Consider the following 11,407-nt stretch of genomic DNA (forward strand, 5'->3'; position numbering starts at 1 on the left):
CCCCCACCCACCCCCCATTCTTCCTGAAGAGGCTATTTTCCTCTTATCTTCATCCTCTGAGAACTAAATAAAGACCCCATGCCTCCTGGAGTGCGGAGATAACCTCCCCCCAGGCCTGAGGAAGTGTGCTTCTAGCTGCCATTGTCAGCCTCTGCCTGGAGAGCTGTGTCTGCTACCCAGGTACACAGCCCTCGTTCCACAGCCACTCCCTTCCCTAGAAGGCCTCTCGAGTGCAGCAGCCTTTCTTCCTCAGGGTGTCCCGTCCGTCAGTGTGCCTGTGTTTGACACCATCCTTCAACCTCTGTCCCCCATGGCCCCGGCCCAGTCCTCCCCAGCCCTGGCTAATAAAGAAGCCGACAGGTGTTGGCTCTACCCACCGGCCTGTGAAGACGATAACATCCACTGCCATCAGCTGGGATGAAGATGAATTCTTTGTGAGCTGTCACCATGTAGTGGCAGGAGGTACCCGCAGAAGTCACCCGTCTCTGAAGGGGTGTTGAGGCTGGGACTTGGAGATTGAGGCATTATGGGTTGCCCTGGTGCTTAGAAGCAGACAATGAGCACTTGTGAGGAAATTGCCAGATCTACCCACTGAGGAATTCCTAACTTGGAGCAGCCGACACATTAGCAGCCAGTCACCCCCTTGTGTGACGGGTGTGGAAAAATATTCCAAGCCTGTCGGGTGTTAAGGCAATGGCAGTGATGGGTAATCTGCTTAGTCACTTGCTTAGTTGTCCTCATCAAAATACACCGTGGTCTTTGCAGATGGGAGTTGCCGTGTGGACGGCACCAATCCTGTGATGCGAAACCGAGGGGGCGTTTGAGTAGGCCAGAGTCCCAGGCCCTAGGTCAGGGGTCCGTTTTCAACCTCAGGAATGAAGGAGGGCTGGAACTCGCTAGTGTCTCCTGACAGGCCGTACCTCTCATTTCACTCCTCAAGGAGCTAAGAATAGACAGGTCTGGGAACTGTCGTGAGGCCCCAAGGCAGATGAAAGGGAGCCCTGGAGTGATGGGAAGCTGCTGTTCCTGAGGAGACTTTGACCTTTGGAAACGGAGGCTGTCTACAGCCGGTAGCAGGATCCTGTGCCCTGATGGCTTCACAGTGTGTGTGTGAATGCCTTGCTGCTGGCCTCAGACTTTGAGCAGTCAGCCCCCTCTCTGTAGAGGCTAAATGAGGCTTAACCTCCCTTTTCTTAAACATATACCATGTGCAATGTACACTTTTATTTTGTGTGTGTGTTTTAAAAATACAGGAGGTAATCATATGTATTTCTTTTCTTTGCTCCTGTTTAAGATTGTTAAATGTCAAATACTAAACAAGTCCGTATGTCTGGTTTGATCTAGAACAATTGTAACTGACCACCATAGGCTCATATTCCCAGATGGCTGTCCTGGACTGGAGCTGAGTAACTGTCACATGTTGTGAGGATTGTTTTTCTGCTATCTCCACCACTCCCTATTGCCTCTCCAGCATGAAAACAAGTCATTTGTTGTCTAGCTTCCCCTGCTTCCTGTGTTATCTCCTCTAGCAAGGAGCACTATTTCTTCATGCTTAATGCCTTATCCCAAGTGGAAAGAGAGAGTCTGGCAGTGTTGTGCGCTTTTTTATACTTGGCTCAGTGCACTTCCATACTTCCCCCTCCTGGCCCCTGAAGACACTGAGTTTTGTGACCTCAGGCTTCAGGTTAAGGTTGGAGGGGAAACCAGTGAGGTGACTGTACCACCACATCCTCATCATCAGACAGAACCTAGGATAGCCCATCGAGTGATCCAGGGCCAGAGGGACCGGCCCTGTCCCTGCCAAGAGGGCGTGAGGCTATTGATGGGGGCACAGAGGGCTCAGTTCTGCAAACAACAGGCGGAGTAGCACCCCTCCCAACAGGCTGTTAGCATCCAGGGGGGCTGTTATCAAGGTGGTCCTAAAAGGTCTTGGGTAGTTGAGAGGGAGGGGGTGTTTGGGTATTTATAGCAGTACACCTTTAGATGACAAAGAGTCTCCTAGAGGGTTGCAGTTGTCTTAACACACATTTGACCTCGGAGGGTCCTGACCATAAGCAAGAGAAACGACCGTAGGCTTTGACTAGTCCCCCGCAATAGACCAGTTTCAGTCACTAAAGACCTTGTTCTGAAAGTCGTTAGGCTGTGGTGCCATTCTGAATACTTCCCGGGCTGTGGGAGCCTTCAAATGATTGGATTCTGCACTTCTAGACCTCCAGATGCCCAGTTTATCTATTTCTCTCCTGCTTCTATGCAGAGCTCAGTAAGTATAAATTGATAAATGAAAATTAATCTTGACTGAGTACCTAACCTGGTGTATTGAATTTGAGTGGAAACCTTAATTGTGGGGAATCTGGTCTAAGTCTAACTACCAAACATTTCCTGGAATTTGAGCAAATGAAGATGCTTGTTTGGGTCAGTTGGCACACAGTTGTATTTCATACCAGACTAAAGGGCTTGGCTTTTTTCCTGAAAAAGATTGAAGGATAAGGATAGATAGTTGAACATATATGGCTAGATGTCCTGCCATAGGAGAAGCAGAGGAGAAGCTGAACACACGTGACTGAATAACGTTCTACATCAGGAAGATTTCCCCAGGACCTGAGAAGGAAAGCAAAGAGGCCCGGCCCTCTGCCAAGGCCCCTCCCTCTTCATCTCACCAGTTCAGTATACTAGAGAAAGACTGGACAGACAGACAGACTGCTCTGTTGTTTTCTCTCAGGTCCTAATTCCACCCTAACCACTGATCCTCTGGGTTGATGTTCTGGTTGTTATAACAACCTGGGACCGCAGATGTCTCATGTTTATTTACATTACAAAATTATCCTCTTGCTGGTCTGTAGCCTCCAAGTTCCATAGAAGTTCCTCTCACTGGGCTGTGGTCAAGGTGTTGGCAGCCTTCATTCTACTCTGGAGGTTTTAGGGGAGGAGTCTGTTTCTTGCCTTTTTCCAGGGTCTCATTGCAGGAGACTCCACATCCTCCATCTTCAAAGCTGCTCTGTCTCTTTCAGCTACCTTTTCCATTTTTAAGGACTGTGCTTTGATGATGGAGGGTTAGAGTCTCCGGAAATGATCTAGGCAGCCTGTTGGTGCCAGAAGAAAGCAAATAGAGGTGGGAATTGGGGAAAGGAAGGAGAAGAGACAGTGGGCCCCCATGACAGTATGAGATTGTGCAGGTTAAAAGCTGAGTTCCCCGAAGACTGTTTAGCTATATCACTGTTTTACAATAAACCGAATCTGTTTCAGAGTTAGTGCAGCGGGATTGTCCATATAGCTGTTCACTCCAAATTAGGGCCTAAAATAAACTGGTGGGGCTGGGGCTGTTTTGGGGTGTCCTTGGGTTAGGTTGTTTTCTGCTGTAGTTTTCCCATTCCGTCAGTTTTTCATTGTCTTTCTGTCTTATTTCTCCTCCTCTCCTTAGGTTCTGTTGTGCGTGTGTACCTATTTAAGGAATGGACACAAACAGAGGGTGTGGAGACTGTTGGGGTCAGGGGACAGGGTGGATTTGTGATTTGTTTGTTTTAAGAATGAACAAACACAAGGAAGTCTTGCTTCGGACAGGAAACTCTGCAAACCTGAATGGGTGGCTTGCTAATGTCCTAGCCAGGGTTTTGAGTGTTGGGGCTATCTCAGGCTACAGGGATGCCTAGGAATGTTTTTATAGGCAAGACAAGGGCTGGCTTAAGGAAAGAGGGAGAGAGGGAGAGCACACAGCCAGGGTCACGCATGGCTGTTGTTTTACATGAACGTAGCTGGTACTCCAGCCAGAACCTAAGACTGCACAGTGTTGGAACATGGAAATGCTTATACAATACTAATGGTAAGATCCAGAACCCTGCTTTAGAGTGATGTTAGTGTAAAAGGTTATTTATTAGCTCAGATAACTATCAGGAATGGAATTCAGTTTGTCTTGAAGGCTGGCTGAATCCAGGTTCTCAGATATCATCTGGGTTTTTTTTTTTTTTCTCCCTTCCACCCTCTTCTCTGCCCACTTCCTTCTCCAGCAGGCTTTTCCACAGCTACAGTATAGGCACTAGCAACGCCAAGCTCATCTCATAGCAATTTAGCATTCCGAGTTGAAGGAGCACGTCTCTCTTCCAGTAATTTCAGCAGCTAAGAACTGCCATTGGCTTCTGTGAGTCATGTGACTGTTGCTTAGCAATCAATGCCTCCATAGCTTTCACCTTAGAAGGAAGGTCAGCTTTATACTACTGAGAACGTAAAAGGGTTTCTACCCAAGAGACTATCATGTGTCTACTATCAGTAAAGAGGAAGGAAGATGGCCATAACATCTGCCAAGGAAGGCGCTCGATTATAGAACTTACGCGCCAAGTGTTAGTCCAAAAGCCCCAGTCCCAGTTCCTGTTCTCCACCTAGGTAGCCTCAGCTCAGCTCTTTAACACACACAGAAGCAGACAGACAGATGCACCCACAGAGACTGACTGACTCACCATGGAGATGTCACTAGGGTAGTGTTGAGGATACTTTTGGCATATTCTACATACTAGAACATACTCAGTCTGTGAACACTGTTCTCCCTGCTTTGCCTTGACGTGAGCATATTATGCCTGTGTGAGCCTGGGAATTACAGGTAGTACATTCCTGGGCTTTCGTTGTGAAGCCTGAGACTGCAATCTGGGTGTTGAAACATCAGTGTTCCACTATCTGATGATACAGGCCAATTATTCGTTATTGTATTTACAGTGTATGAGCGTGATGTGCGTCTGGAAGCACTTCCACATTCGTTCCGTCTTAGATAATTATAGTTATAATCATAACAGTTAACATGCATTGACATCCTGCTCCATGTGACGTGATATTCTTATACTCGTTTTGTTTAAGCCTTTGCACAAGCCTAGGCGAGTGCTGTGAGCATCCCTGTGTGAGCTGAGCCATACAGCTCCTGGAAGAGCTAGGGTTTGAACGGAAGCAGTTGAACCCTAGCTGGCTCCTCCAGGACGCTTCCTCATCTCTCCATAACTCATGGGTGCCGTCTCTCTTTAAGACTGACCATTTGGTAAAAGCTGGACCTCTCTAATGAGCTTCTTTGTTTATCATTCTAGGTGTTTCTCCAGGTCTGACCATCTTGCTCTCCATATGAAGAGACATATCTAAACAAAACAAAACAAAACAACAACAACAAAAAAAACAAAAGTAACCACCAACAACAAAAACAACGAAACACCGTAAAGGCCAGAGTTGCCATGGCATCAGCCAGTGTCCGAAGGAAAGGCCGTGAGGCAGAGGGCTGGACTTCAGGCGGGGAGCGTTGCCTCGCAGAAGAAAGTTCTCGCTTACAAACCTCTGTGTACATACCTGTACACGCACACGTACACACACCCTCTCACACACAGACCCACACACAGACCCACTGTCATGCACTCAACTATATTTAAAGTATATACGTCTATTTCTTATGCCTTGCCCTAGCCAGATGGTAGAAGACGAAGAAGAAGAAAGGCAGGCGAACTCAGCGAGGCGCTGGCTGCTGACTCCAGCACTATTGGAATTACTTCCTGCTGTTACCAATGGAAAAAGAAAGAAAAGCAAAGCAAATGGATGTCTCCATGGTGGCCGGCAGTACAAGGGGCTTACATAACTTTGCTTCTCAGTGCAACTTGATAAGAGAATCCAACATCTCATGGTTGCATATGTGTAGCACTAATGTTTCTTTTTAAGTAGTTGGGGGAAATTGACCTAGAAAACCAAATTGCAGTTTGGTAGCCAAACGTAACTCCTGGTTTATTTGTCCTTTGTGTGTGAAAAGTCCTACTATTCCGTGCGTCACGCTTCCTCCCAGAACTGTCGGTCGTTTTGGGTTCTTCTTAGGACCACTGAGATCTCTTGAGTCGGTACCAACGGCCTTAGCGGCGGCAGACTATGGATTCACATCTTAACACCTTTCTGGCCTGCATCTCTCTAGACTTCACTCTCAAGGGAGGAATTTTCTTTTCTTACCTTTTTGACTCTCGCCCATCATATGCACTAGGGATTCTGGAAACTTCTAGCATGACTGCAAAGTGGCCAAGAGAAAAAAGTCCTTGATGATAAGTCACAGTATATCCCTTGAGCCTCACCTCCGTGCCAGTGCTAGATTTTTTCTTTTTAATCTCTCTGATTTTTTGCTAATGGAAACTTGAAAAAAAAAAAAAAAAAAAGCTTATTTGGAAGCTTAAATGTTTTATCTTTTCTCCATGGACTAAACCTCTCCAGGACTCTCCCGGAACCTGGATGTCCAGCTCTCGAAGCAGCCAATCAGATGGGACATCACAGTTCTCTCATCCCTCCTTGAGGCGTGGTGACCTCAGCTCACAGTGAGCAGCTACTGCACTGTGTCCTTGCCGCCCCTCTAACCAGTTACAACATAGATGTCACTAGTCTCAAAGGGCAGCTGCGTATTTAATCTAACTCTGGGTTATGACCTGACAAAAAGCCAAAAATAATCACTCTTTCCAGGAGTGGAGGAGTCTGAGGGTGCCTCCCAAGTCTAGAGGCTTCACAAAACATCATCCCATCCCTTCCCTCTTACCCACTGAGCTCATGGCACCCACTTGTTAAATACATATTTCAACCTACCATTGTGGGAATGAAGGCTGTCCATGTAGGAAAGGATGGAGGTGTCTCTCTTGTGATGTGTCTAGTGGTTTGAGGAGGGGCGCTTTCTTTGTCGGGAGGGGAACTGGTTCTTTTGGCTAGGCCCACCATGACTTGTGACCTAAAGCACCCAGGATCAACAGAGGCCTCATATTTACTCTGAAAGCTGACTCCAAGGGGATTGTATTGCTCACTTGCATTTCACGCACATACATCCAATGTTGATTTCTATCTTCCAGAATTCTTAGCTAGCTGGCACTGGTCTAAACTCCAAAGACTGCCTTTAGGACCATCAAATGTCCTATGCAAGCAAGCGGGGTGGTTATTAGGGCAGATTGTATATTTTGTATATTCTGGGACCATCCCTTCAAGACATGTCTAACAAACAAAAATGGCATTTGGTCCGCACATGGTTGCTGCTCCCGCATACCAGCTGGCTCCCTCCCGCCCTCCTCTGACGGCTTGACTCGTTGACTGTTAAAATGCGACCCCATGCACATTTGGGATGCAAAACTGAAGTCTTTGAAAGGAAATAATAGTAACAATATAAGCAACACAAACACACAATGACAGCAACCTTCAGGATCCTTGGCGCTTGGGTTCTCAGCTTTCTACAGCTTTTGTTTCACTGAAATGCTGAATCTACTCGTCTGAGGGTGAAGGGACCTCCTTGTCACAAATGCTATAGCTTCCAGTTGGACACTTGGAGCATTTTTGAGGTCTGGCCTTTAGAATTTTCTTTTTTCTTTTACTTCTTTTTTATTTCAATTTAGACCAAAAATAAAAAATAATAATAATAAAGAAACCACCCTAAACACATACACACACACATACATACATACATACACACACACACACACACACACACACACACACACACACTCCATTTGCCAGAAGCAATTATGTATATGTTAGTTGGAGGGTATTGAAGAAAAAAGAAATCTGTTTTATCCCAAAGATTTAAAAGTGGACATGACTTAAATACTGGAGCACTGCTTACTGACAATCTCATTCTCGCCTACATTTGAGTGCATTCGGCAGCCAGTCCACCAGGGCAAACCATGGGATGATGTGTGAATGTGTGGCGCATCCTTTTCGGATGCAGGATGTGTGAGGGACCTTGAACCTCAGCTGTATGGAACTGTAGCGCCTCCAGTCAGTGCACTAGATGAAACTTTAGACTACCCAGATTCTGTTGCTTTGTTTCTTCCCCCCCCCCCCGCTCCCCCTTCTGCAGCAGCCCCCAGCATGAATGCACGCACACGCCAGGGATGGCATTAATCCATGGCTGCCACGATTTACAGATGTTCTCTCCCAGGCTGGGGCTGCTCTTGCTCTCAAAATGTTACTACTAAGGTTTATAGTACTTAATTTAAATTTTGTACGGATCAATGCAAGGCTCTATTTAAAAAGGAAAAAAAAAAGAGAAAAAGAAAGAAAGAAAAAAAATACGCAAAAGAGTAACCATTGCTCTCTGTCCCTCTCGTCATCTGTGGTTTCGTTTGAATGTGGCGGAACAAAGGCCCCTTGGTCCTCTTTGGTGTCGGAAATGTTTGGTAATTTCTCTTTTGTATCAGTGAGGTCCTTTGTAATCTGCTCCTGTCCTCTCTCGGAGCAGGGTGCCCTGAAACGCCATGATGGTGCTTGCTTCAGAGTCCTTTGCTGACTGTGGGAATTGGCCTGAGAATTTGGTGGGTGCTAAGCACGTGGCTTTGAATCTGTTCTTCTTGAGCCCCACTGGACACCTGTGTCGAGGATAACCGGCCCTCAGTGTGGGGTGGGCAGCCCTTGGACCTTTTAGAAATAGGTTTGTGAGAAATCACTCCTTTCTCAAATTGTAGAGGTGGTCTCTTGGAACCTCTGGGGGCAGGGGAAGCAGGTTTTCCAAGAAATAACCTCAACATATATTTTGCTCCCAGGAGGACTGGTTACCTGGAATGATGTAATGGACATTTGAAACACAAAATCCCTTTCACTATTTAAAACATTACCTCCCAACAGTCCAAGGGATCTCAAATTTGAAAGGACAAACTTGGCAGAGCGTGTCATAGGCTGTCCTCTTGGGCACTCTGTCCAGGGTCCAGAGTTGGCTGCGTAGAAGACGTGTTTAAAGCCACTGGCAATTCCTTTACTTCAAGTTACGCCTCTGTCTCCTCCACAAGACCGTCAGGGATGTGGAGACCTGACGTTGTAATGCTGCTCCTTGCTCCTGGCCTCCTGGCCCACTGTCGGCTCACTGGCCCAGCTTCATGCCTCACGGTGATGAGCATTTTGTCCAGAAAAAAAAGAGAGAGAGAGATGTTTGGATTCCATGATAAAGCTGCATTTTTGTAAAACTATTGGAGACCCCAAAAATGACCTTCATGCTGGCCATTGCCCCGTCCTTCCCAAATTCCTTCATAGAGTCCTTCCAACACTCCTCTGTCCCCACCATCACCTCCCCACGCACACCTCCTCTACCTTCTTTCATCTTTGATTGCCTGATGATAACAGGGTAAAAAGACAGCCAACCTCATGCCTGATGAGCAGAATGGATTCTTAGGGTTTTGTTTGTTGTTTTTTTTTTTTTTTAATTTTATTTTTTAAAATCTTCTTTGAAATCAGAGAAGAGCTTATTTGGGGACTTGAATTTGGGATAAGCTTCCAAATGATCCATGTCTATTTGCATCCAAGGGAAAATAATTGGGGTTGGGGTTTGGGGCTAACCCATGCATTCAGAACATCTTGCCTGCAGCCTCCACTTCTGCATCCCATGGGAAAGCCCAAAGACGTAGATTGCCAGTGCAGACCTCAGTGATTGTTTTTGATAGTTCGGAGTGATTTCCTTTCTGGAGGTCACTTCGTAATGTACAAGAAGGAACTACTCTTCTCTCCTCTTCTGCATACGTTGCTCCAAAAGGACAAAGATGGGGAGCACACAATCCATTTGAGCACCCGAATCGGTCTGTTTTCTCTCCCTTTAAAAATAAAGAAACGAAAAGACCTCACATCCACATATGACTGAAATCTTGCCCCCAGAATATTGTCCAAGTGGAAATTCAGTAAGTAGGACCTGGCTGAAATAAATTCATGGAAAACTTCCCCTCAAATTTTCTCTAAGCGGCAGAAGTTGGGGCAGGAGGATACCTTGTTCTGAGTGTCCAGGTTGCATTTCGGGAAACATGGGTGATACTTGATTTGGAACTGGAGGGCCCAGCCCGAGTGTGCTTTACTGCCTTCCTGATGGCCTGTTTTTCTCTCTGAGGATCTTTGGAAGCATTTGAGATGGCACGACAGAAATATGTCAAGGGAAGCAAAGTCTGCTCCTATGAAGTGTGTTGTCTCATGACTAACTAAGGCCTGACGCTTCAGGGTTCCTTGCTTTTAACACTTCAGTCTCCTCTCTTGGTTCCTCTCACAGATCCCAGAAAGGGGATGACTAAGCTGCAGTTAACCTTGTGTGCATCCTTCCAATAGAGTACTGTATTCTTCGGGTGTTCAGTATTTGCGTGTAAGTCCTCGGGAAACAGGTATCCAAAATGAGAGTGAAATCAAGGCTGTCACGTCAAAAATATCCCAAACAAGATACTCTTTCAAAACAGGGCTCCCTCTCTGTGGTTATGAGGGAAGGTTGATGTGTTCTTGCTTGGGGACCATTTATACGATTTTTTTTTTCAACTGTGAGCTTTGACCCCAGCTTCGATCCCAGCTTCTGTCTACTGCCATAAACAAAGGACCCCACATCAGAATAATGAGGGTGGTGTGTGTGCACGCACCTTCATGGGTGTGCATATGTACCTACTGTACCTTCACAGAAGGAAAACAGGCTACTGAGGTAAAGAGGGGTAGCCACCAGTGCCTAATCTCTTTTTGGGGGGGATGAATGCTTCTAATACCAGTATATAAAAACCACACCACTGGGAGTTAGTTCCATGTACAGGGGAGGAGCAGTGGGTGGGGGAAGGGGACATTTTAACCCTAGCCCTTGGGACCAGAGGCAGAACACTTTTTTGTAAATCGGGTCCTGAAGATTTGGGGGCTCGTTGGCTGGTTCTTTTGTGTTTGCTTCCCAGCATGCATTTCCTAGCCCAAGCTCCGATAGTTTTGATTTCTTCCCGTTCTCACGTCTTCTGCTCCATTCCAGGGAGGAAAAGTACACCTGTTAGGGCCCAGATCTCCTTGCTTGACACAGAGGCAAAAAAGTAAACGTTGAGCGTTTCCGGGGCCTCTCTTCCTTCCCTCGCGCACCACCACCACGCCACCCCAGCACCCTCACTCCGGCTCATGCGACATGACTCCCCCAGGCACCGTGGCTTTCCTTTCCACTCTCTATCGTCCTCTTCACAGTTGCTTGAAGAAATTTAATTTTGCACTATACATTTTCGTTTTGCCGGACGTGGCTAACAAGCGTGTTTGGAAAGACTTTGCCCCCCAGCCCCTCCCCTCCCCCCCACCTCCCCGTCACATTCTCTCAGGCCTTCTCTGGTATTTATAATATATCACAGAAGTACCCAGTCTTATAGCCCTCGGTTATGCCTTTTTTTGACATTTTATTTTTTTTAAGCTTTTTATATATATATATAAATATATTACTTTGTCAAGTTTTTTTGCTGTACAAAAGTCTTAAGATTTAAAACTATTATTTGTATTATATGATGGTGGTATGTTAATGTTACAAAATTATTAATGAAGAAAAAATTTATTTTTGTTACTGGTCTGTTTCATAATTCTTTTTTAAATTGGTATATTGTAAGATATCTATGCAAAAATGTTATGTGACGCATTTTTATTTAAGAATGTAATATGTGTAATAAACAGTAGAATGTGTTTGGCCTTG

At 46.0% G+C, this 11,407-nt stretch overlaps 1 protein-coding gene across 3 annotated transcripts in view; it reads left to right on the top strand.

Moving 5' to 3' along the window:
* Klf7 (KLF transcription factor 7) overlaps nt 1-11,407 on the top strand; it is a 93,510-nt gene extending 82,103 nt beyond the window's left edge. For all 3 annotated transcript variants that reach the window (XM_076550250.1, XM_042260231.2, XM_076550249.1), the window contains one exon: nt 5,061-11,407. In XM_076550250.1, the coding sequence (XP_076406365.1) occupies nt 5,061-5,112 (52 nt within the window). In that variant the 3' untranslated portion in view covers nt 5,113-11,407. The remainder of the gene's footprint in view (nt 1-5,060) is intronic.

The sequence above is a fragment of the Peromyscus maniculatus genome, chromosome 13 (assembly GCF_049852395.1).
Source record: "Peromyscus maniculatus bairdii isolate BWxNUB_F1_BW_parent chromosome 13, HU_Pman_BW_mat_3.1, whole genome shotgun sequence".
In the NCBI taxonomy this organism is placed as follows: Eukaryota; Metazoa; Chordata; class Mammalia; order Rodentia; family Cricetidae; genus Peromyscus; species Peromyscus maniculatus.